Below are 26,974 nucleotides of genomic sequence, written 5' to 3'. Positions count from 1 at the left end.
TGTATTCTATGATATAACTAGCGCAACCAGTTCAGAGAAATAGAACAAACCTAAAGCTTTCTCTGTATTGAACGCAGCCATTTTCAAGAAGCGCAAACACGTTCGTTTACCTTAGCTGTTGAATGCGTTGCGAGACGTTTGGCTAACCAAAAATTAATTTTACAATTTTGCAAGGATTTTAATAAATAAACAGGTTCGCCAAAATGACTATGGCAATGTTACAACGTCGCGCCAATGTAAGTATTTATTATAAAAATTTGCATATCGAATTACAATTTGTTCGATGCTAACTTAACCTTATTTATGTATTGTTCTCTGATTTACGGAACTTTTTTTTTTAGGTAAGGCTACCACCCGAAGTAAACAGGGTTTTATATATCAGAAACTTGCCATATAAAATCACAGCTGAAGAAATGTATGATATATTTGGTAAATATGGAGCTATCAGACAAATTAGAGTGTAAGTAATTAAATATTTTATGTTCAAAATTAAAGTTTCACAAACTTCTACATATAATACTATATCGCTAACAACAATCTATAGAGAGAAGCCAGACGACCATGAGGTGTATGCTAAAAATCAGTATATAGGTGTAAAATTTCTAATTCATATTTTATTTTTTATTGAATCTTTTATTCAAATATATAGCATGTTGTAGACATTTTTCTAAAATTAACAATATTATCTTTATTTGCATAAAGACATTTTATATTTATACAACATTAATATCATCTTTTGTAATGTTATACAAGTATATAACACTTTAGCTCATATTTCACATGGCAGACTGATATTTTTACTATAAATTTACTAGGTGTTAGCAGTTTAGTATTATATATAGAAGTATGTGGAAAATCTATAAAGAAGTTATATAACAAAACTCACGATTCTTTTTTTCTCTTTAGAGGTAACACGGCTGAGACCAGAGGTACAGCATTTGTTGTATATGAGGATATATTTGACGCCAAGAATGCATGTGATCACTTGAGTGGCTTCAATGTATGTAATCGTTATTTGGTGGTTCTATATTATCAGAGTAATAAGGCATTTAAGCGAATTGACGTTGATAAAAAAATGGAGGATCTAGATAAATTGAAGACCAAATATAATCTGAACGATGAGAAAAAATAATTGATTAAATATTTATAGGAGATGTAAAGTGGGATATTTACAAAATATTTATTAAAATGTGATTATATTTATGTGAGTAGTTTGTTAATTTTTATAATGTATTAGCTAGCGTAACAAACAGAATAGAAAGAGCAAAGAGGAAAAATATTAATTTTGAATAAGTTCATGCAATATGAATAAATGTATAAATAAATTTGTATATAATTTTCGATAGTTTTGATGTATCTAATTTCTATCTTCCTTAACCTAATTGAATTTTTCATAAGTATTGTTTTAATTAGTTTTAATATTGTTTTAATATTTATATATATATTTTTTTTTACTATACATGTGATATAAGCATGAAGCATCAGTTTCTATCATCTAGGCATATCCAAGATTTTTTTTCGGAAGAGTTTATTAATTCTGGTTACATATGCAAACGGCAACTTTTTGTGTTAATAAATTGCTTCTTGAATATCCTAGAACTTGGAATATTTCCTTATTCCTAATTTTGAATGAGAAAAATATTGGGTTTTGTAAATTATAATCTTATTTTAAGTTTATTTTTTAGATTGCAGAGATTTGAACTTCCCCCTTCCAGATACGCTCATGATTACCACACTTTTCCCCTTATTTTAAATTACGAGACATAAACGGACATTTAATTTTACCTTAATAGTACTAATTGTATAAAAATTCCTCTTTACTCATTCTAAAATATATGTGAAATCTATTATGCATGTCGCGTAATTCTGTAACTAAACTCGAACTATTCTTCAAAATCTTTTCTTTTTCAATTAATTTCATGTATTCATGATTTTTATTATTTATATTATAAATTAAAAATCTAAGAACCCCTAAATTTTTAATATCTTTCTCTAATCAGAAGAACTACTGCTCGAATGATGCTATACAATTATCATTAATTTATTACTCTTCTTCTTTAAAATCATGTATGATGAAGAGCGACAGTGCAAGTGTCAAAAATACGTTTCCTAAGTATGATATGCGTCATTACATCTAACATAATATCACGTGAGGTCATGTCACGTGAGTATAATGTGTCTGCTGTATCTTTAATCGCGTAGCGTAACCGCGCTCGGAAGCGTGTGGCACGCGTCCGCGAGCGTACACGCACGCGCGACCTGTCGCGTCGCGTCGCGTCGCGTCGCGTCGCGACGCGAAGCGACGCACCCACACGCGGTCGCAGCGGCGGGCATACGATTCGAGCCCATTCGATTTCAGTCAGTCGAAAGCGAAAACTCGCTTGGCGTTCACCTCGCCGCACCCGTTGCTCACACACAATCAGGCGCGCGCACGCACGCACGCACGCATGCACGCACGCACGCACGCACGCACGCGCGGACACACCGCACGTTCGCTCGCTCGCGTCCCGTCTCTGTCGACGGTACGTCGCGATTCTCGTGTTCGTGTCTCGGCCGCGGTAATCGACAACAGGGCCGATTACGGCTCGCGGCGGGAGTCTCGTCGCGTCACGCTCGCTGTTATTTTGATGCTAGACAGAGACGCGGCGTCATATGTCATACGACTGCTGCGGCGGCGACGGCCGCGTCGCCGGCGAGTCGCTCGGCGACGCCCTGCGCAGCGCGCTGCGTCTCATCCACGAGGCTCTGCACGGCCTCCTCAACGTCGATTCGCAGCACCGCTCGTGGACGTTCCTCCTCGTCGCCCTCGCCAGCCTGCTGCTGGCCGCCGGCCTATTCGCCACAGGGCGCTATTACGTCGCGTCGAAAGTCACTAGATCGCAACGGGAATAGAACAGCATCGCCGAACGTTCGACGATAAAAAGTTACAGTATGACATATGATAAAAACACTCCGTCGGCTGTCCGGGACAGCTGAAACACGCAACACGCCTGAAACAGCGAGAGCCATGAACGATAATCTGTCGTCCACGGGGCTTTATCATTTGGAATGATACGGGTGTATGGGTCGATGATAGCCCCGGGACTTTGCAGAATGCCAGAATGCGGTGCGTTCAAGGACTTCATCGACGCATTGGTCGCCGACGGACCCGCGTTGTACTTTATAAAGTCACTAGAGCGTATCGTGACGGAGTGTATTCGGCGATACGTGACAAATGCCGATTTTGCACAGTGGCCTCTGTGAATTTATTCCGCCTTTCTCACAAATAAACAACTATGAAAGTTGTGAAATTGCGTATTTATATCGACCTATTATTTATCGTTCGCTAGTCGTTTTACAAGCCTTCTCCTACGTCGTATAAAACTTATGTGTAATTGATAAATATTCTTGTCCTTGTCCATGTCTATTAGCATAATCGTGCATTGAGAGGACGGCGCGTTTGTCAAAACAAAACAAAATCAAACGTTTATTCGTCAAGATCAAGTTTTTTGCTTTTCGAGAAAAATTTCTCTCTGCGTTTAATCGTTGCCAATCGTCGCGTATGTCAATTTTTTCGAAATATACAGTTCCTGTTATTTAATGCTCGATAGAATTTTATTCAATCGCGGCGTGTGTACAATCGTAACGATTTATCTAAGCCGTGCAGATGTCATGCGCGAGCTTGACTCGTCGCCTAGAAACGAGCGTGTAAGCATTGCGTTTCCCCCTGATTCTACATCGTCTACGTACAATTCAAACTCGATCGCCGCCACAGCTCGTCACGCAGAGGCGCAATATGGCGGGCGCGTAGCCCGCCACTGTCGCCACTGCCGTGGACTTGATTGGCGCATGCGCGTGGCGGCAAAGTGACCGCGCGGTGACCGCGGCAACTTCACTTTGAACGCGCGCGGCTTATAGTGCGTCGCAACGTCGAGCGCGAACGGCGTATTCCTCATCGTTTGTATCTCCATTACTATCATCAACAACATTACAGTCACGTCGAGGCTCCATCGTATGAATGATCCAGCGATCGACGCGAGAAGATGCGACGACCACATCCTGCTGCCTATACATTTGCATCGAGGTGAGTGCACGCATTCATTCCCACGTTCATTCTCGCGGCCATTTTCGTCGCGCGCACTTTTCCTTAAAGTGAAAATTTAGAATGGAGAAGGATGGAATTACGCGGTAGAAACTTGCGTTCACTCAATACTTGTTTAACAATTTTAATTTTATTAAATATTTTCCTTCTTACCCTTTTTTTCTTTACTACCATTTTACGTTCCATTAGATCGATTAAACTCGAGCTCAACATTTTTTGTTTTTATATTTGCCATGTTGGAAAAACTATTTTCAGGAAAATATTAAAAAAACATATAAAAATCATAAGTTTAATTCATTCGACATTTTTGGAATGTATTGATGATGCGATACAAGATACATATATAAGATATATATAATATATATATATATATATATATATATATATATGTGTGTGTGTGTATGTATATAGAACATAATTTTACGACATATTTTTAGAATATCTATTTTAAAACATTTCTGAAAGATATTGTGATGATAAATTTATTCTCTTTACTTATCAATACTAAAAATCTATAAATGTGATATGAACTATATGTTTTTGACAACATACGTTAGAAAACGCAGCTTTAATAAACATCGGCGCCGCTGATTCGATCGGCGCATGCGCGCGTCGTGCGGCAGCACAGTGATCATGTGATCGCGTTAACTTTAGTTCGAACGCACGCGGCTACGTGAAATGCCGAACGCGAGTGGTACGTTTTTCACTACTTTCGTCTTCGTCGGTCGACGACGACGTTAGATCCAACGACGATAGATACGTTCGAGACACGCGTGAATGAAGGGACGATTGACGAGAAAATGAAATTGCGTCACGACGATCTGCTTACTTGACGTTTGTCAATTCACAGTGAGGTTAGTGCATACATTTACTTGCGCGCTATTTTTTTGTTGGGCGCTATACTTTTCCTTTTGCGCGGAAATTGCAATGAGAAAATCATACGGACTAAAAAATATAACATGTAGTAATATACATAAATAACAACAAAAATATAACATATAACATGGTAATATCAATATAATATTTATCTGATGATTTATTTTTGAAACAAATGTTTTTTATCCGCAATTTGTATTATCATTATTTCGCATATCAGTAGATCCAAACTGTGCAAAATTCTTACTTTGACTTTTTTTATTTTTTTTAGTTATAAAAAACTATTTTTTGAACATAGATAAAAATTTTAAGCGTAACTTGTTTCGAGTTTTGATATGTTTAAAACATTTATGGTATACAATATACATGATATTGTGTGTAAAACATATGTATAAATGTGTTCTATACTTTTAGAATTTGTACTGAAATAAAAAATGTTTCGTGAAAGTTTTACTATATTAAGCGGTTTAACCTATGACCTTTTATCCTGGAATGTATCTGAGAATTGGATTCTGTATCCAATCGAGGTCAAAGAAAATAATTTTTGTCCGAATTTAAAAATGACTGTAATATTAGAAATGCAATTGGAAACGGACACTGTTATATTCTATTTATAAATATAAATATAAATTTGGCATATTTTGAACACTGCCGTTATTGTGTTATTTAAACAATGATAGTATTTAGTGTGAAAATGAAGTAATTTTAATTGCATGATTTATTTCAAATACAAATTGAAATCTTTAAATCATTTATTTATTTATTCTTGTTTTAAACTTTTAATTGAAGCTTTATAGCTTGAACATTTATAGCATTATTATTAAACAATATTAAAAGCAACCGATTTTAAAATAAAATTATTTTTAAAAATTAAATTTGTATTGTTCATTTTAGATACAATGGAAGTATTCAAAGTTTTCCATGTTACTTTATTTTAAGGAAATAATTAGATATCATGGGAAAAGTCGATTTTGCATAAAATTGATGAAATGGCGCTATATTTAGACGTGAGAAATCATGCGTTAATAAAAATTTTTCTTACTGTATACTGTGCTCTCTCTTGTACATCATTATTATTATTATTATTATTAACAGCAATTAAAATCTGCACTTTACCCTTACGCATAACCATTCAGGGCGAGTAATTTAAAGAATCTCTAGCTTATCGTTTAGTACCATAAAATACTTGTACGACACGTTTCATTCCGATTCCGAAAGAATCTATATCTAAAAATCGTTAATGGTATTCGCGAATTCTTATGCGCTTTAAAGAAGTAAAGTCTATCATTAGTGTTTTTATCGGTACCATAAATATCTTGGCAGTAAAACATATATAGATTTTATTATGTTCTCAGGGCAATACATAAAATATTATATTGTAAAATACATATTTTTCATATTTTTTATATTTTCAAAATTTTCTCGTATAAAAAACATTAAACGAATCTATATCTATCTATAATTTTACAGATCTTTTTGTTCAAAGATAATTTATTTGAAACAAAAGACATGACATATAATTTAAATATAATAAAAATAGATACGACAAAAAGCTTTCAATGGAATTTTATCAGTAAATTCAATGGATTTGTATCAATAAAGAAATTTTTATATCTCTTCTTTCTGCTTTCAGAAAAGTTTTTACAGTTACTATGAATCTTTTAGTGGATAGAAAGTTATATTAAGATGGAGTATAAGATTTTCCATTTTAGTATAATGGAATATGACGCAAAGAGAGTCAGAGTTAATTTTATTTTAAAGAATACATTTCATACGTGAACAAATATATTTTAAATCATATATAAATGAATAGCAGAAATTTATCTTGATTAAGAATTATTTGTACAACGATTTCGTTTTAAATTTTAAAACATTTATATAGCGTTTATATGTCAGACAGTTTAACAATAACGTGTTCAACAAATCTAATGGCTATATAATATAATAGTGAAGAATTATTAGATTGTATTACATAATTTTATATAAATTTACTTTTCAAATCATTATTTAAAGAGTGCTCAAATAGATAGAAGTCTTGAGATAAACTCTGAAACTTCTTAAAATATCAATTTTATGTGATGATGTTTAATGAAATAATGTTTGATTTGACAAATATAACAAATGTTTTTAAATATGATTACATAATATGTACTACTTCAATAATGTAATTAAAATTATATTTATGTGCTTCAAGTTGGAATTACGTTAATACGCGTTTGCTAAATTTGGCTGTCTTTGAACTACATTTTCGTTGATGGTTCTTATGATCGGAACGAAGTTCCAGAGATTTAATATACAAACGTGCGATCGAGTTAACGAAGTTTTTAACGCAAGTTCGAAGGCCTACTGCGAGAAGAAGCGTTGCCATCGTTTTTGTCTCGCTGAGGTCGGAGCTCCAAGTCTCGGTAGGCACGGAGCTCATGTGCCGACTGCGGAATAAACACAGAAATAAACGTGCCAAATGGATCGGTGGCGAACGCCCCCGAAGGGAAGGCAGAAAGATGGAAACACGACGGTGGACCTCCTGAGAATTCACGAGAAATGATGTACAGTATGGATGTTCTGAGTACATCTTGAGAATATACGAAATATATATAATATGAACATATTCTGAATATATCCTGAGAAATTTATACAGAGATTTTCTGATGTTCCGAGTATATTTTAAGAATATACAGCTTTAAGATATTACGAATATTAAGATATTATTCGATGTGAATATAGAATATTTGTATCTTTAATAGCTTACATAGATTCTAAGAATGTTCGCAGGATATCTCAAAAGTGCGACGATTTCCCGTTGTACAAACGTGCGTGCGTACAACGAAAATAGACGCAGGAAGAAGCGACGACTGGAGTGAGACTTTTTAGTGAGATTCACGCACACGCGCCCTCTCCCCTCGCGATGACTTTATTTTGGATATAAACCAAAGTGTAAATCGTGATCTGAAATTAATTTTAAAAATGTGCATTCTGACGTCCTTTTCGCGAATATATTGGTCAAAGAAAGATTATTTAAAATTTGAGATTGCTTTTTAAAATTAAAAATAGATGGAGATCTAATTTTAGATTTTGGACAACTTTAATTGATATTTATTAGAATAATTATTGATTCTTTTGTTTTCTATTGTCTTGTTTTAAATTTTCCGTTTACTTGTTTATTTATTTACAAATATATATCTTTACATATACATATACATACAAATATATATATATATACATATATATATATACATACTGTTGAATTTGTATATTTTGTGGAAATTTAAATTATTTTGGAACACATAGAGAATTATTCACGTCGCGGGTCGGATGATCCACGTGATTGCCGGTCGTATTTCTCAAATGTGGATCGTTAATTAAAACATTAATCGCAATGGGTGGCGGAAAAGGGTGAGAGAACAGACGTGTCAGAGAAAGCCGAAATAAAAATATCAGATTCGAACGACTCTGCACTGGAACTTTACGGTATGTCTTATCCTGTTTACGGCGCCTCTCGTCGTAAACGCAGGATTGTTTCGCCCGTTATTTTCAGCTTTATTTTAAAGAGTACAACGCAGCGCCCTTAGTTTGCATACCCGATAACAGCGATCATTCTTTTTTCACGATATCTGAAAATTAGTGGAACTTGCCGGCAGCGTCAAGAAGTATGATTTAAAGTTAATCTTATGTTAGGTATAATGTATGTTTTCAAATTACGATAATTTATGATACGAAGTTTTATGTGTAAATTTTATCATTTACGACACAAAATGAGTAAATGGAGTTTTTAATAATCTGTAGAAGCTTTTAGATCGATGACGTATATATTTAATAACAACATATTAGCTATATTATACCGTATTATACTGTAATTAATAGGTAATTATAAATCCTAAATTATTTTGCACTTCATGTTCTATAATGTATTATTATACAATATATAATTAAATTTTTTATTATATATCGTGCAATTTTATAATTTTTATATAACGAATAATTTCCTTTATTAATTATCATTATTTGAAACACGGTTTATGAAAATATACTTTATGCAACATTATAACAATTGAGTAAATATATAATTATACACGAGACATATTGCTCTTTTTATGAAAGAAAATATTTGATAATATTCTTGTTTATTGTAGCTATTACAATGATAATACATTTCAATCATTGGTATACGTTTCTCGTGTAGCGAATGTATACACACACGCACGTGAAAAGGGTTGACAGAATGCCGGAGTAACAGTCTCATAAACAATTAAGCGCTGTCGTGGATGCGAATCCGGCCACGTGTTTCTCTCTTCATCTTTTTCCTTCTGTCTTTATATCTCTGTAGTACAGATACTTCTGTGCCCACGAGAAAATTATTTTCAGTAGCAGATGATTAGAAGGCATGGATTTTGTGTGTGTGTGTGTGTGTGTGTGTGTGTGTGCGCGTGCGTGCGTGCGTGCGTGCGTGTGTGCGTGCGTGCGTGCGTGCGTGTGCGCGCGTGTGTGTTTGTCTGCGGTTATATATTATTATAAATTTATAATGAGTTTTCATTATGTTACAATAGCAAAATTTCAGTAATTCTATTGTTAATTGATTTAACATTCCAAATATTACTATGCTATAAAAGAATTCCAAAGTTTGGACATAATAAGTGTAATATTAAGAAACCACATATAACGATATTAGAACACATTAGTCGTAAAATTTTCTCATCGTATATTTATTGGAAAATATAGGCATTACTATGATATTTCAGATATTTCGAGAAAATATACAGACATAGTTATAATTTATTTTTTTTTAATTTTTTTTAATTCGCAATTTTCTTTACAAAAAACGTTGAAAACTTAAAAAAAGAACTGACTTATTTTGAATTTTTCATTAAATGCTGTAATATTTTAGATTCAGACTGTTGTTGTATTTTTTGTGATATTGCAAAAGGAATATTATCTCGATTGGAAACTCTTGGTAAATGCACTAGTTTTAGAAATAGGTACAGTCCAGTAGATACTGTGTTATTTATATAGTGAGAGACGCCGTTTCGATCGACTACAAAATTAATTACGCGACAGGAGGAATTAGCTCTAATTGACCTGAATATACGCAATCGCGATCTTATTATATCTTCTTGTAGATGTCGTAAAGAGAGAGCTTTACGAAGGTTAGAATCGTTCTGCCGACAGAAATTGTTCCGAACCACTTAACTATCGTTGCTTATTATGTATATACTTGTACCTCTATCTTTATTAATTATCAAGAAGTATGATTTTATAAACTTAATTAAAACTAATGCGATAAACATAAAATGATATATTAGACGATAACATTGGAATTAAGGTTAATTAGGATTTAACAATTATCTTGAAAAAGAAGAATTAGAATTCTTTAATTAAAAAATAATAGCGTAAGATAAAAAGAAGATTACAATTAATTGTTTTTGGAATTAATAGGATTTGACCGTTATATTGTTGTTGAAAATGATCAGTCTCGTCAATTACTTTCAATAATAACAATATAAGAAAAAGACACGATGGAAAACGAAAGTTTTCTCTGATCGAGAAAACACTATCTTGCACTATTAAAAAATTAATTATATTAATTACTGTGGAATATAAAGAGAGAAAGATGGTCGTCCATCTAGGTCGTTTCATCACGCGTGCTCGAATATACCGCAAAATTCAGGTACTTTCTGTATTTCATATTCTATCGAATAGGCCAGTGTGGTTACACAAATGTGGCTTTAACGAGCGTGAACGCAGGGCGAAATGCGTGGAAATGCGGCGGACGCAGAATAATGTCGCCGTTTGAGAGCGGCGCGATTTCGCGCTCCGCAAGATTTTTTCTAAGAGCGTCATTTTTTTTTAATTGCAGGCTTCCACCCTCGTTTCCGACCAGCAGCGATGCGGTGAGTTCGAGTTTTCTCCTCCTCGCGTTTTATCATCGTGGCACCGCTTCTCTCTTCTTTCCAGGTAATATGTGACACTTGTTTCTTTGCCTCTCATTGTTCCGTGTTACAAATACAATCATGATGACCGGAAATCCGGAAGTTATTATATTGTGAAAGATTTCTTAGATTTCTTTTGCGTAATAAACGTTTAATAAATTTAATTATTCAAGGAGAAATTGCGTGAAATCGCTATTTTTGTTTAAAAATTTAAAATGTCAAGCAATTTTCTCGTGACGTTGGTATTTTGAGTAATAAAAAAAAAAATAAAGAAATATCCGTAACTCAACAATTAATTTTCTTGTGTGTATATTACATTTTATATAAAATAATTATATATTGTAGTTTAAATTCTGAGCCAATATAGAAATAATCTTTCGTTTGAGCTTCCGCCTCTCCGTACAGCGACCGCAAATAACAGTGATAGGCAAGCCTTAATTAAATCCGTGGCAAGAATTGACAGTGCATACGCGTACCTTTCATTGACGAATACGCGCGTCACTTCATTTACGTTAAATGCAATGCTGTGCCCAATCAATGGCCTGTCCCCGTTGTACGTGGATAGCTTAATCATTACAAGTATAATTTACTAACACATAACACGCGATAGTATAGTAATTCTATCTTAACCATTTGCAAAGTATATTTTATTGCAATTTATCTGCATTATTTAAATCTTTCGTTTATTTAAAAGTTAATAAAACGCGATGTTATCGCATTTTAAGCGATCGAAGCTATTAGAAATTGTTTTTTTTTTTTTTTTGAAAAGCGTTTTTTTTTTTAATCAATCTTTATTAAAAAAATATTATCTTGGATAAATACACGCGTGAGTAAAAGTATGTTTCTTTGAATTTTGCAATGCCAGTCGCGGATGTCACAAAAATAGTTATAATAGTTAGAAGGTTAACACTTGCGCGATTATTAGACTCTGTCGTAACCGTTATAGTTACGTTACGTTAATAATTATGGTACAAAGTAAGCCTCCGCTTTGCCAAACAAAGAGTTAATTGCGGGCTATTAAACGTTCAGGCGCATAGCTCTGCTCGCGTATCTCGTTATATCGGAGCAATTTCGTTTCTTCACGCTGGAAATGCGTCACGAGCATTATCGGATAAATTGAAAGCATTAGCGTGGCGAATCGAAGGTTAGCGTTTGCTACGACTGAGGCTACGGCTATTCAGCTTCGCACAGGCTCGTTATCCTTTTATCGTAACACTTCACGGCAGGTGAGTCGATGCTTTTATTATGCCACCCTGTGTATGACATACGACCTCGGCCGAGATTTGTCACTCTTCAGGGCTAACCAGTAATCACTCATCTTTCTCAGTACAATTTCAACAGATTTTATTTATTATCAAGAAAAATAGTTTCTTCAGAAACAATTAATTTTTCATAAGAATATGAAACATACGGTATATACATAATGATAATTTTAAAATTTACTGACGTCGAGACATTTAAAATGTGTCAAAAAAATTGGAAATTAAATTCTGAAATTTTAGAACAAGGAAATATTATAATTAGAATTTTAAATATAATGTTAAACTAAAAAATTAAAAAAATCATATATTTTTTTAATTAATCAGTCAAATTGCTCGAGAAATTTGTAATTAAAGTTGTAAAGTTAAACGCGAAATTTCCGATCACGAATGTTATTTCGTTATTCTCAGATATCGCTTTAAATCATATACGAAAGGATTAAGTTGAGAGCTCGAGCTCAGTCTGTCTTTCCATGCGGGATTTTCACGTAGGTTCAATGCACTCGGCGCTGTCACATGATAAGGGCTTTGCATGTGCACGCGACATATCGCTAATAGAGCAGGTCTCGATCGAGGTTGCCGTACCACGATAATGAAACAAATGAAAAGAAATGACAGCGCGGATGAAGATAAATGGTCTCCAGTATACTAGTCTCGATCTCCTAAAAGTAAAATAACAGAAGCGAATGAGCAAAGCGAATCGACTTTGTAGGTAGCATTCGTAGTCTTTTCTCGATGAATAAGAATTCTTTATTTATACACATGTACATGAAGTGCATGTATATGCACTTGTGTAAATAAGAAATTCTTATCAAGAAACGACTATGAATATTATTTTAAGTATTTATCATAACAATGATATGATGTCTTCTCTCGTATAGACTACTGTGTAACTTTTAAACATTTGATTCTTTTTGATTTGTGACCGATTATTAAAATGATATAAATATAAGTTATCTAATAAATCTTGTAAATTTGAAATTATAATTTTTAATTGCGGCTGAAATATAATTTTAAAACTAGTAAAAATATTGAAAGTTAAATAAATAGTTAAGAAAATAGTGAAAAGATATATAAATATTTTTGCATTTCGTACAAATTAATTCTCAAAATGTTCGGGAGATCTATGAATGAAGAGAAATCAGGGGAACCGGGACACCCTGTAGTTCGAGCGTGTTTTGACATTTCGCTTGGTATGGGACAAACCTGAACAACGGTGGCGATCCAATCGGCATCTCAGATCGCGAATAAACCTGACGGATTTGAATAAAACGCTCGTTAAAATGATTTGTCCGCCGTCGGTCGTCCGACTTTAAACGAGGGCCCCTAAATTCGCCGCAAATATCTGGCGGTGGGTTCTTCGGCACCGCGAATTTTCATTCCCACCGGTCGTAAATCTCCCTCCGAGCGCGCACGGTGACTTTTTGCGACACCCGGGAAGCCCGATATCCTGAATTTAAATTATGCTTAATTTAATTCCCTCGCGGCTGCGCCGCGATTGAGCGTGATATTTCGTCGTCGCGATGCGCTTCGGTCGAATTCCAGCGATTTTTTTTTAAGGTGCAACATGTAAAAGTGTCTCTCGTGTCGAAACTACGAAAATCAATATCCGTGAATTTTTTAAACGAGAGAAAATAAAAAGAGAGATAGAGTAAATTGAGTACGTTTAGCGCCTCATTTCACGTCCTGGAAAAAAAAAGCGGGTCGCGTAAAATGATTCGATTGCCGATCAGGACAACATTGCTTGGACAAGGACGACCGCTGCCATTGTCCATTGGCCTAAATCGCGGTCTAGCTAGTCACTACGTACAGCATGCTAATTCGGACGAGGAGAAATGCAAATACCTCGCATCTTATTTCAATCCGACGTCCGAGTTTTTCTTGTTAGCGCCGAGTACGTTAATTGGGCCGATTTAATTAATCGAGTCGATTTGACACGTCTTCTCTTTTAACGTCTTCGAATCTCATAATTTCAGTATTTCATGACTTTCATCTTTCTCTTGTATTTTGGCAGACTATCCAATCATCTGAATGGCGATTATCTGCGAAATTGTTTGTATAATTAATTTTTAAATTATTTATCCGAATAAAAAAACTTTTGAGATTTTTTTAAAAATAAAACTTTCTAAAATAATAAATATTTTGGTTACTTGGTGTAGATAATAAATAATTTAATTAATCATTCGAAAGATTCGAGGAAAAATTAGAGGGAAATTAATCTGATTTGACGATAATATCAAGATGAATCGTGCGTCGTTGTTATATTTTGTTGTCAGTTTCCTATATCCTACGGCTCTCAAGAGATAATAACAAGTTGTAAATCTTATACGCACACGTATAGCAGGAACCAATAGCGATCTCGAATATCAAGTTTCTCCGCTCGCACTACTTCTACTTTCGTAGAGAAGAGTAACAACGCAACATCTTGCATCGGTTGCAAGTCGGAGCCGCGTCGTGAAAAATTCGATATGTTCATATAATGTATCGAATACCTGTAGGCGTGAGTAGGCAAAACTTGAAATTACGACAGATATCAAGAGACACGTTGAAATAAGAAATCAATTATGCACATCAGGTTTATTAGAATCGCTGGAACAGAGATTAGAATTGAAACTCATAAATCTTTTACATCATATTTCTCTGAATAATTATTCATATTATCATTCGAGATTTGATTTATACAATTTTTATGTTAATGAATATCGTATTAAGTCATAAATTAAACGAACCGCGGGAAATAATAGCTTGAAGTTTAGAAAGTGTTGAGGGAACTTGAATCTCTAATAGAGAAACATAGCATGTATAATTTGGAGGTTTCGTGCATCACATTCCAATTCGTTTTCTCGACGAGAGTACGTTCCTTAAGTCGTCGGAGGTGACCGGCTTACCGGAAACTCACGGTCGCGGAATGCGCCAACTTCTCGTTTCTCTTCTTCCGCGAAGAGGACGGGAACGCAGCACTTCGGTTTATTCGCGAATATATTTATGCGCGACAGGTGCGTTAATCTATGGGCGATTCCGGCGTCGTGAAATACTTGTACGGTCCGCAAAATAGATTGCATCCCAAAGTAAGTAACGCAGGCCACAAAACAAATCAGTTTGATCTAAACTTTGTATCATTTTATAAGTTGACATAAATCGTGAGTAAGTTCGTAAATTATATTAGAGAAATTTGTCAAAGTTGTACGATGGTGCTGAATTTTTTTCTTACTTAATTTGGACTTCATTGTTTCAATAATTACTTATTTATTTATGATATTAAGATATATTTAATACAATGATATAATTGCAAGCGTATTTTTGTAAAGTTGTGATTATAAAATATGAAATATAATAGCAGAATAATCTGAAAGTGGAATTATCCATGTATATTAAACAAATCATTTTTTCTTGATTTTAATAAAAAATAAATTGAGTGACTTATTAAATTTTTCTTTAATTAAGATTTCCAAGATTTCCAAGATTCATAATAACATAGTATAATGTTTGAACATATTTTTTATTTGTCTATCAGAATGCGAGGTGTCTTTCTACTGCCTTTAAATTATTTCTCAATTATTCGATTGCGTATAATAAATGAAAAAAAAAAAAGGAAAAAAAAAATGTGAAATTCATACTTCACACGCTATCGGATATCGCATGTGCGACGTTTCGTTATTTTTCCGCAATTGTATTTAAAGATTCGACGTGACAGTCATTGGCTTTTTTTTTTTTTTTTTTTTTTTTTTTTTCCGTAAATGCTCGCGTGATGGAAAGCATCCTGACGGTATGATAAGCGAGCTGTAAAGCTCAAAAACGACGTTCGTGTTGCCGGTATATCGAGATTCACGATGCAGATACGCCATTCCGTCGGGTGTTTTCCCCCCGTGTAGTAACTAGGCTAATCGTTCGGATATTCGTGATGTACGAACTTTACGGCAGCCGATCGCACTCTAGATTGCGCGTTACGCCAGTAGCTCTCTTAGAAATACGTATATTTGTGCGCGATATATTGTTATCCGTGTTTTCGCTTTAAATTCCGTCACTCTCCGCTTCTTCTCGTCGCCTCTGATATTTAGCCGATTTGGAAATGGAGGTAACACTCGATTTCGGCATGACCCGATTTTATCCCCCCCCCCCCCCCGCGATAGCGGTATTTCAATCACGTAAGCGGTACGGATTAATAGCTCCACTTTTTCATCGATAATCGTACATATTTCAAATGCAACGCGTCAAAGTTGTCGCGCGTCAATGATGATACCTGATTAAATTCGCATTGACGTAAAAGAAATCCGAGATAAATTTACTGTGAAGTCCGAAATTAAGAAACTCGATACCATTTCTCTCGTGAAATCATATTAAATGTACCAATCTTTCGAAGAGAATATAACTAGCAGATGAAACGTACATTGAATATGAAAGTATTTTAACGTCTTTTTCATAATATTCTCTGTAAGTTATTATTTTTTGAAAGTAGAAAATAATGTAGTTTTAAATTATATATCTATTTTTCTCACTTTTTTCAACTTTTTGTGATATTGAAAAATATTTTATTTTTATCCAATGTTAATATAATTAATTAATTAATTTAGATATTAATTTTAAATATTGTTGAAAATTTTTAAAATATAATTTGACTTCTTTGAATATTAAAATAAAAAAAAATACATAAAGAATTATATTACAAATTATTGTTACTAAAATTTGCTTTAATATGTAGAATCGCAAATTCTAAATTGAATCTCGATTTAATCTGACATATTTGAATCTTTTCAAAATACTTGGAGATATTACATAAATTAGAGATATGTTTTTGATTTGAAATAAACGAGAAATCAGCATTTCGTAAGTTTTTTTTTTATTTTTTTTTTTTTTTTATATACAAAATCTCGTCAATCTGCGGCAGTTTTCTTGGAAAGTTCTTGGGATAGTTTTCCTTCTTAATTTCTGCTTCGATCTTAGGTGTTCTTGATGAATTCGATCACAGGACATGGATCCCGTTCTCGGCAAACATCCGGTTATATACAGGATTGTTTTCATCCGACGAAAACGGCCCGCCGTGAAAATAGACGACCTCTCTCCCCTTCGCCACCTCTTCCCCTAAAGCCGTGCGATGCGTGCGCGTGTGGGAATGGGGATGATGCAGTTGGCCTGGATAAAGGTCGGTGGCCGACCTAGCCCCCCGGCATGAACGGCCCGACTATCACTAGCTCTCTCTCTCTTTCTCTCTCTCTTTCTCTCTCCCTCACTCCCTCCCTTCCTCCCTCCCTCTCTCTGTTCCCCCCCCTCTCTCTCTCTCTCTCTCTCTCTCTCTCTCTCTCTATCTTTCATTCTCTCTTTCTCCCTTGCTGCTGTGCCACCCATCTCGGTATTGATTTTGTTAACCTTCTAGATTCTAGCGGTTCTCTACCCTTTCCGTTCTACTCCAACCCCCTCGTCTCTCTGCGCGACGACATTCCCTCATTCGGGGGCTTGCCGCGGCGTTTCTCTTCGTACCGGGCCGATTTCTCGCGCTTTTCTATCTTACCTTAAGGACGATCCCGAAATGAAATGTTGGTGTTCTAAGAGATGAGGAAAAAGTCAATTGGATCTCTATTGAAAAAACTTCTCAGAAAAAATTTTTACTGTATTACATTTATTATTGTATACATACAGTCGTTAATAATATATAATTATTTTCAGATATGTCTTTTAATTAAGATTTAAATAGACTAATAAAGTGCCGAAGATTATAATTAATGAATCCGTGGGTGTGGTGTTTTTTAAAGTAACGATTTAATTTAATGTCGTCGAAGTTAATCTGATAAATTAAATATAATTTGTAATTAAAAAAAATCGATTAAAATTATCATAAAAGCATTGTATTTAATTACAAATTCAAATAAACACAAAAAGATATTTATTTAAAAAATTTTTATAGGGAATATTTATTTTAAAAGGATTGAATTATATTTTAGAATAACTAAACTAAATTTTAATTCTATCTTTTAGAAGTATAAATACTATTTCTCTATACAGCACCTTACGTAAATGAATAATGTTCTATAATCAAAGGACTTATTTTCGATAACAGTGTTATGTTTATACATATGTTTAAGTGGGGCACTTTTTTGCGATTTCGATCGACGAGACAGAGAACTAATGCTCTCTTGAGAAAGCGGGCTACTGATACCAATCGAAGGCAGTAGCGGTGTCAGGTATAACAAGGCGAGTATCTGAAATGGGCGATCTTGATGTGTCTAATTAAGCTGAAACCGTCTTGGTATTGCTGCTTTCGTTTCTGTAACTTCCGTACCCACATCGTCGCATTAAGCGAATATTGTAAGTGCTCCGTAACACCAGGTGCTTATTGTAATTTACGGTCGCGGCACTCGCATTCTTACACCTACTCGCGAATTCATTCACCGCGTTCATTAACGCATACCTACACTTTCCGCTCCGTCGAAACGGAGCAATTTGGTTTTAAGGTACTTGCGATGTATATTTTCCCAGCCACAATAATATTCCGAATTAATTACAATTAATTGCGATAAAATCTTGATAACTGTTGAAAACTGTTAAAGTAACAATAATTTAACGATAATTTTAGACTTTTTAAATTTAAAGTTGACCATGCACAGATCTTACACTTGGTGCTTAAATTTTATCTCCAGATTAGATTTTATTTCTACATTTTACTTAACGGAAAGAAACAAAATTAAAATGTAAAAGTACTGAAATATATAACTATTTATCAAACATCTTTGTTGAAAAAAAGAAATCTCTTCTTTATTTTAAATTAATGGAAATAATCTTTCCACGTTGTTATTTTTGCAATTAATTCGAATGTTTGAGAAATAAAAAAATAAAAGAGATAAATAAAAAGAAATATGAGTATGGTATAGGTTTTTTGAATCTAAGTTTGATAACTTTGCGCGCACACGCGTTTGCTACTTACACGCATATATGTGCAATGCGAAGCTTGCTAATAGAATTCTAATGCCGTGTATCTGTGCCACTGTGCGAATTGAATTCCAATTGCATGCTTGATTTACTTGTTATTCACTCGCAATTCTTCTCGTGTTACATCCGTGGCGCTTTTGGCGCCAGTCCATCTTCGTCGACGATCGCTGGAACGCATCTTGGGACGCACAACTACTTCAAAAGAGTAAGAAAAGCCTAAATATCATTAATACGAGTCGCCTTAGATCATTTTCTTCTAGTATATAGGAAGAAATGAGAAAGGAGAGAATATATAAAGAAATTAATTATATAAGAAAAATTAATACAGGAGAATAACGACGACAACTTTGAATGCGACAATAATACCAGATCTGTCGCTGCTATGAAGTTATTTGAATAGAAGCTTTCACGTATTTCCTAGATAGATGTCAAGGAGTTCGATTCAGTCCGTTTGCTAACAGTCCTGTAATTCAGCTAATTCAGCGGGGATTTGTTACTGTCAGCTGCCACGGGCATACAGACATACAGGACACATAACGTATGTATATGTACCCTGCGTGAGATATATAAACCGGCGATTACGACGCATGTGGCAGCTCTATTATCGCCCGAAGGATCAATCACGTGCACGCATGTTGATTGATAAAAATGGATTTCGAATTTAATCACGATTATCGAGCCCGTAGAGCTTTTAACACCGATCGCTCTTATGCCTTTAAGCAATGTGAAAGATTTTACTCAATACCGAGTTACACGATCGAGGTACATGTAATTTGCAATTATTTACTTATGTATGATATCTAAATGATCATGGAAGATAAATTTTACTTTCATAATTATATCTATGTGCATACGCTAAATTTATTAAAATTATGGATTGATAATTAATGAAAAAAAAAAAAAAAAAAAAACCTTACTGTGTACCCGTGTTGTCTCTCGGTGATAAATATTTATTATTGCAAAAGTGTCGAGCGAAACAAGTGACGCGTGACCTCGTTTCTTTCGCGATTAAAACGCACGCGTGCTTGGCGCACGGTGTATCAATGGCGAGATTGCACAGTCGAGAAGAGCTTTTTTTCTTGCTAAAAGAAGGGGTGAAGAAGCGCCGCTCTTTTTACCCCCGACGTGGAGCGGTGGAGTCTCCGCAAAAAGAGAGACTCCGCATTCACTTGACACGACGGCGATAGAGACGAACGACGGAAACTGGGTCGTGTGACGCAGGTACCCACAATAATAGAGGGAGCAGAATGACGACCTACTTCGGTCGATTCCAGCATAGCCGAGATTCATACCGACGTCAGAGAGACTCGACCTCGCGAATTTACCTGTTATATGCTAGGTAATATGGAGTCTTTTAATGTAACTAATATATCTACAACCCACTGATGTCTCTTTTTCGAGAGTGAACATAAAAACCCAAGAATGCTGAAAAAGTGTGTGTGTGTGTGTGTGTGTGTGTGTGTGTGTGTGTGTGTGTGTGTGTGTGTGTGTGTGTGTGTGTGTGTGTGTGTGTGTGTGTGTGTGTGAAACCAATTATAAAACTAAAAAGTTGAAAACAGAAAAAGAAAACATTATAAACTAAATTAAAATAGTTAAAGGAATCTCTAATTACAAGGAATTAACATATTGATCTTCGTTAACTCAAAGGGTGCAAAAAATAAAACGAAAATAACTTTCTAATAATATAAGAATTTTATGGTAAACATTTTTATATTATATGAAACATTGATATATTTTAGTGATAAAGAGATTTATTTTCTCGCTTATAAAAAAATTTTATGTAGTGAAATTTAATTGTAAAAAAATTTAGTAAATATCGAATTCAATAGGTTAAGCAAATATGAAATTAATAATTCTTGTGAGTCTATAATATTATTTTAAAGAAGGATATTATAAGAATAAATATATTAAATTAAATGACAACGTGTATCTAAATTAAATGAAATTAATTGACTAATTAATTGACTAAAAGTTATGTACTAATTTATAAATTATTATTATAAATAATATAAGATATATAAATTATTATTTGCATTAAAACACTTGATACTTTTCTTTATTCTTTCTGTGCGATGTTAGTTTAAATTTTTTGCATTTAGAACTATACGTATATAAAGAACTATACGTATATAAAAGTTTATTTACATATTCTCCCAGATTGAATTTTTGTTGATTCAATTTCGGGATCCATACAATCTTCTTTTCATCCGTTAAAAGTTTGGTCGGACACTGGAAGGATTTTTTTCTGCATTTTCGTACAATTGGCGTGATTTTCGTAGTGGGATTTTGTGGTAAATCATAGGGCGCTTTCGAAGGATACGACGAACCTTGCTTAGGAATCGGACACAAAAGCCACGACAAGAATCGGACAAGGCGTCGCGTTGTGTGCCTACAGAATTCTACGAAAATAGCTTTAGTGTCGTCTCAGTGTCTTTTCTCCCTTGAGCGACCGGCAACACGCAGTCGGTCGTCATCACGCCACAAAGTAACAAAGTCACGTAACAAAGTGCATCTTTGAAACTGAAGCAGCTTTGAAACCGCATGGCTACGCCGTCGAAACGTGTAATTTGCATGGAACGACCGGTATCCTCAATCGGGCCTGCCTCACCTGCGCGCAACGCTGCAACACGGATCTGTGTTGCAATTATCGCCATTAACGAAAAGCACTTCGTGGTAAGAGCTTCAGTATACTCTCGTGGGCGTGTGTCGCTGTCCCTTTTTCAAAGCACTTCTTATCTACACGCTACGGAGAAAAAAATATATTTTGATCCAAGTTGTCCTTAATTTTAAGTAACGTCGTTACGATTTTTTGAAATTCTAGATATGCGTAATTTCGTAACAAAAGTTTGCACCTGTAGAAAAAGGCACCTCTCTTCGCAGGTGTCTTTACGATATTCTCTACGGCACATCGGCAATCTGGCTTGTCGATTGTATGGACCGTTACACAATCGAGCGCATAACGAGTAAGAAATCCCAGCCGGCGGCATAATGCCGTCACTATGCGAACGTCTCGTGCGAATCAATGGATTTCTTATACGCTTCTTTACTCCTCCTGTGTCCCCTCACACTGTGTTCTCCGCCTACCCGGATTCTCATTTCACATCTCTCACAAATTTTTGGTGAAATTATTATTATTATTATTATAATATTATATAATAAGTAGTGAATTAATTCCGTCTCGTTGAAATGAGCTTGTGAGATAAATCCACAATTGATGTTTCATTTCTTTTTGGTTTCATTGTTTTTCTACTCTATTTACATGGCATTGCTAATAGTGCAAAACGCATTACTTTACATCATAATTGTAACTTCCTGGATAGATTCTGACTTTGTGGAATACATGATACAGGAATACATGATCTTATCGTATAATTGACAATCTCGAATGAAATATACAATTTCTCTTTAAATTTTTATATTTTTTTTATGAGTTTTTATTCCATGTAAAATCAAAATAATATTTCTTACAGAAGGGAAATATTATGTATATTAATTTTAATTATGTGAGATTTGATTCGTATCGTGCTAGTAATGAACGAAAGGAATCAACGAGTCGCGTGTCACGAAGTGTCCTTATGAATGCGAACACACCGGATACCATTAGTGTAATCGATTGTATGTATCGTTAATTATAGGAAACAAACGTGTTTTACCGTACGCGCAAACCTTCTCTGATTGTTAACATCGTGACACGAAGAACAGCTTGCACCACACTCGTTTAACCTTATGAACATGAGTGAGCAGCCATTCATTTTCCACTTAAGATCGTATTTATAGTCGCGTTTCTGCTGAGAAACTCGGCTGAAACCAGTCTTGAAACGTGATTAATAAATGTATCTTGAGAATCGATTTGATATTTATTAAATTGTATTTATAAAAATAGAAAGTCTCAACTGCAACAAGATAAATTCAAAATATGAAATATTTATTTAAGTTCTCTCTTAAGTTTCTCCCTTGATGTTTATACATTTTGAATATTGAAGATTAAAAGTTACATATTTATATATTGTAAATATTTATTTAAAATACAAATAAATTCATAATTATTTAAAAAAATTATTGATATTTGTTTTAGACAATAATAGATAACGAGCAGAAAAGGGATAAAATGAGATTAAAATAAAAAAAAAATGTTAAATTTATCGTAGAAAAAAATTGTTTAAAAATAAAATGGTTGTAAAGCTTCCCTTATCAGTAATTCTACGATTAATCGATAGACGTGCCGTCGAATGTTAAAATAGGAATATAACATCATGCTATCGTTAGCAAACCGATCTCCCGTGATTTCTCGCATTTCTAACGTTGAGTCTAACAGAAAAACTGGGCATTTGCCAGGGGCGTAACAGGAATGACAATACGACATGCCTAAGTGCACACGATGACGATGTGCATAGACTTCTCTTCTCTTTAAACCAGTACATATTGATTGTGATAGCTGAACGCTTAGAAAAGTTGGCAATAACGAGCTTATAATTTCTCGATAAATAAATTAAGCTATTTACAGTCTAGGAAAAATTCTTATAATTATAGAATATATTAAAAAGTTAAAAAGATTTTCTTAGATTATGTTTAGATATTATTTAATTGCAGTAACACTTAATATCTTTAAATATTATAAGATTTAATGTAGTTGATCATTAATAATCATCAAGGGGTTCAAATTTAAATCTTTATTCGCGATGAGCCAAATTTTCATCTGAATTTATCTTTATTTGATCATGGTAAATTTTTTATGTACCTTTCAGGTGACATATTATCGATATATTTTTACAACTACACTGTATATAAATTTCCATATATTAATACAAATTGACTTATGCCATTCCTGCTTTGCCCGATGGCAATCCGGGAAACGTCGAGATTTATCGATAAGATATTCTCGCGACTCGGCGACTTGTCAGACGAGTTGTCTAGCAAGGAAAAATTAATGATGTCACTTGACGCAACGCGAGGTAATGAAAGAGAGCGCGAAGTCTCTCTCTTCTCTCGGTGTACATCTTGTTGGAGATCGGATAGGTGTCGACAATACGGTAGAAAGTCTCCTCCCTCTCCCTCCCCCCTCCCCTCTCTCTCGCGAACGTTTTTTCCTCGATAGAAAATAAATAGAGAGGGGAGGGAGGGGGGGGGGGAGGAGGGAAGGAACGATTGGCAATTGGTCGTGTACCAGGGGCGATCGTTCGGAATATCAATGAGAATCGTTACGCGATCCGACGATTGGCGACGCGTGCAGCAGAATTCCCCCGGAGAGCGTAACCACGTACGTAAGGCGTATCGGGCGCGAGGCCACCGGTGCATTGTCATCTTCCCACACGCGAGCGATGCGCGCGGAGAAATGCGAGGCAACTGCAAAAACGCGATATATACCGGAGGGACGAGAGGGGGCGGGGAAAGAATAATGTCGGCGTTCGCTTTTCGATAACCTGGTTCCGTTCCGTCGTGGATTTCACGGTCGTCCGCCGCCGATATGCTGGTCGATGAGGAATAATTTATCACTTTTCCCTTATTCTCAACATTTATTTTTTTTTTTTTTTTTTTTTTTTTTCCGTTTCTACGAGAAAGGAAGGGAGAACGAAAGAGAGCGAGCCTGATTTCACTGATTGTCACTTCTTCTACATTCCATCTTCTTGGAAATGTATGTATGGGATAATCTATGATAGGTAGATATTTTATTACGTACTTCGGCTTACGTCGCCAAGAAGGGACTTGGTTTACAATTTTTTTTTTTTTTTTCTTTTTATCCATCCGTATCTTAATCTAATGACAAGGCCTATATATAGGTATTATCTCTCATTTACATTCTATCGCTATATCCTGTGTTCGAATCTACGCCTAAAAACTATTTACTTACATACAATTACATACATATAAATAGATACAGATATACTTAAATTCTTGTAGACTCGCATACATTTAAACTCATGCTCCTATTCCCCTATACTACATTCCCATTTACACTCCCTATTTCATTACTATACATGTATATATGTTGTAAGTCAATTATTTATTTCTTTTTTTTTTAGCTCCTTTTCTTTCTCTTTCTATAGTCTTCATGAAATATATTTTTTTATCTAAGTCCTCTGACCATATATTCTTATATATTATTTCCTTTGCTTCTACTAATAAAACCAAACCTCTTGTCCTATTACAATCCTCCATGTAATGTTTTAAGCAGTCTAATCTTTTTCCACAAAATATACAATCCCAATCATAATTCTTCAACCGATATTTATTGATTTCCTCCATATTGCCACGTCTTAATTTAACCAACGCCCTAACCCCTTTTCCTATTTTAATACTATCCAAGATAATATATGAAGATATTTACAGACTTAAGATAAAAGATTAAGATGAAAAGATATTTTTACATAGATTTAAGATCTATATTTGAATTTAACACAATTTTCTTCGACTTTCCTCAATGCATGTATTCCTATGAGTATCTGTTTTCTTAGAAAAAGAATAAGGGAAAATCAGGTAGAGGAAAAAAATTAGCGTGAACTCTATTATTCGTCTAAGTTATGCGATTTTTATTTAATGTTCTTTGACAACCGTTTCGAGTCTGAAATTTCACACCATCGATTTATCTCGGCATCGATAGTTTGGAATATCTTTCTGAAAAACTCTCGCTATCTAAGTGAACGTTTTCTCAGTATTACAAAATAATATTTCTACAGCTTATATGATTGAATGATTCTGATAGATGTAATGCGAAACTAATATGCAAAACCATGTAAATTGTTTAGAGATTCGTTATATGACTGAAGTTGAATCGCAAAAAAGTGTTTTTTTTTTCCCCAGTAATTTTACTGGTAATATGTGATGAGTAATTTTAGAAACTCAAAAATTGTGATTACATATTTTTTAAAACAAGACTGCACAAAAAATATTATTAGTGATTTTTTGGGACAAACCATTAACAAATGACAAATTTTTAAATAATTGACAAATTTTTTTATCAATTTAAACTTGGTCTTTTCTTATGGAACTTGTGAGATAGAGTTTCATGAAAGAATATGATATTTTCGTTGACATCTACTTTCATATCGTTCGCAGAAAAAGTTTCTAGAGCAGTTTCTTTGCAATTCTGCCTTAAGTAACTTCGAACATGTCGCTTCCTTTTTCTCGTCACGTCACATCGAACTGAAACGGAAACTGAACTTGGCGTGATATCGATCGTTAAAGTTGCCCGATCGGAGAAATCTGTTTCGCGATGCCAAGAGGAAGCTGTTAATGCGCGATTTTACGTAATGCGAAATGTGGGTGTTGGTACGAGGAAAAAGCAGAAGACTAATTTTTTTTTTTAAGAAAGTGCAAAAATAAATCTGTCTTTTACGTTTAAACGAAAATCGAATCTATGCCTAACATCGTCTTTGTTTTTGTTGAATGTATATACATTTATTATATTTTTAAATCTAGAAGAAAATCCAATCTCAGCACGGAAAACTTCCAACAACGTTGCGAAACAAACAGTTTCGCTGTTCATAGCCATTGATGCGCTTTATTGTTTAGTTGCTTAATTCACAGTGCGCTTGTTTCAGCGCTTAATCTATCATGTGTCATTTTGAAAATGGCGAGATCTGTAGGTATATTATTCCAAACGAGAATCATGTCGTGTCGTGTCGTGTCAGATAAGTTGCACACTCCGGGTGGGGGAAATAACAAATTACGGTTAATTAAACGTACATTAATATCGTGTAGGCAAGAAAATTAATTGACGGGTTTTCGCCGTAGCTTTTGCCGACTGTACGTCGTGCGTGTGATAGATACGCAGTTATGAATGATGAGTTAAATGGTGCATTAAGCAGATTAAGTGGCGCTGTTTTTGCACGCCTTGCGGCAGAAAATCTGCCGCTTAATATCTCATAATAAGTAAGCTGTAGTTTATTCCTTGCCTTGTTTTTTTCCAAACTTAT

The 26,974-nt window shown here is 34.5% G+C and overlaps 2 protein-coding genes across 5 annotated transcripts in view; both read left to right on the top strand.

Moving 5' to 3' along the window:
• The first annotated feature begins 63 nt into the window (after positions 1-63).
• On the top strand, positions 64-1,345 carry Sf3b6 (splicing factor 3B subunit 6). The gene is made up of 3 exons (XM_011634538.3): positions 64-236; positions 342-460; positions 907-1,345. Exons 1-3 carry the CDS (start codon positions 204-206, stop codon positions 1,130-1,132), a joined length of 378 nt encoding a protein of 125 aa, XP_011632840.1. The 5' UTR covers positions 64-203; the 3' UTR covers positions 1,133-1,345.
• Positions 1,346-2,003: 658 nt separating this feature from the next.
• The window catches only part of Oatp74D (Organic anion transporting polypeptide 74D), a 132,996-nt gene continuing 108,025 nt past the window's right edge, over positions 2,004-26,974 (top strand). Inside the window, exons 1-2 of one of the 4 annotated variants that reach the window (XM_089072556.1) lie at positions 2,004-4,063; positions 10,809-10,842. The gene's annotated coding sequence lies outside the window, so the exon portion shown is untranslated. Of the gene's footprint in view, positions 4,064-4,678; positions 4,936-10,808; positions 10,907-26,974 lie in introns of those variants that run through there. The other 3 variants (XM_089072554.1, XM_089072557.1, XM_089072555.1) reach the window with 3 other exon arrangements.

The sequence above is a fragment of the Pogonomyrmex barbatus genome, unplaced genomic scaffold (assembly GCF_055798465.1).
Source record: "Pogonomyrmex barbatus isolate J1 unplaced genomic scaffold, ASM5579846v1 scaffold13, whole genome shotgun sequence".
In the NCBI taxonomy this organism is placed as follows: Eukaryota; Metazoa; Arthropoda; class Insecta; order Hymenoptera; family Formicidae; genus Pogonomyrmex; species Pogonomyrmex barbatus.
This window is presented reverse-complemented; position numbering and strand designations above follow the sequence as displayed.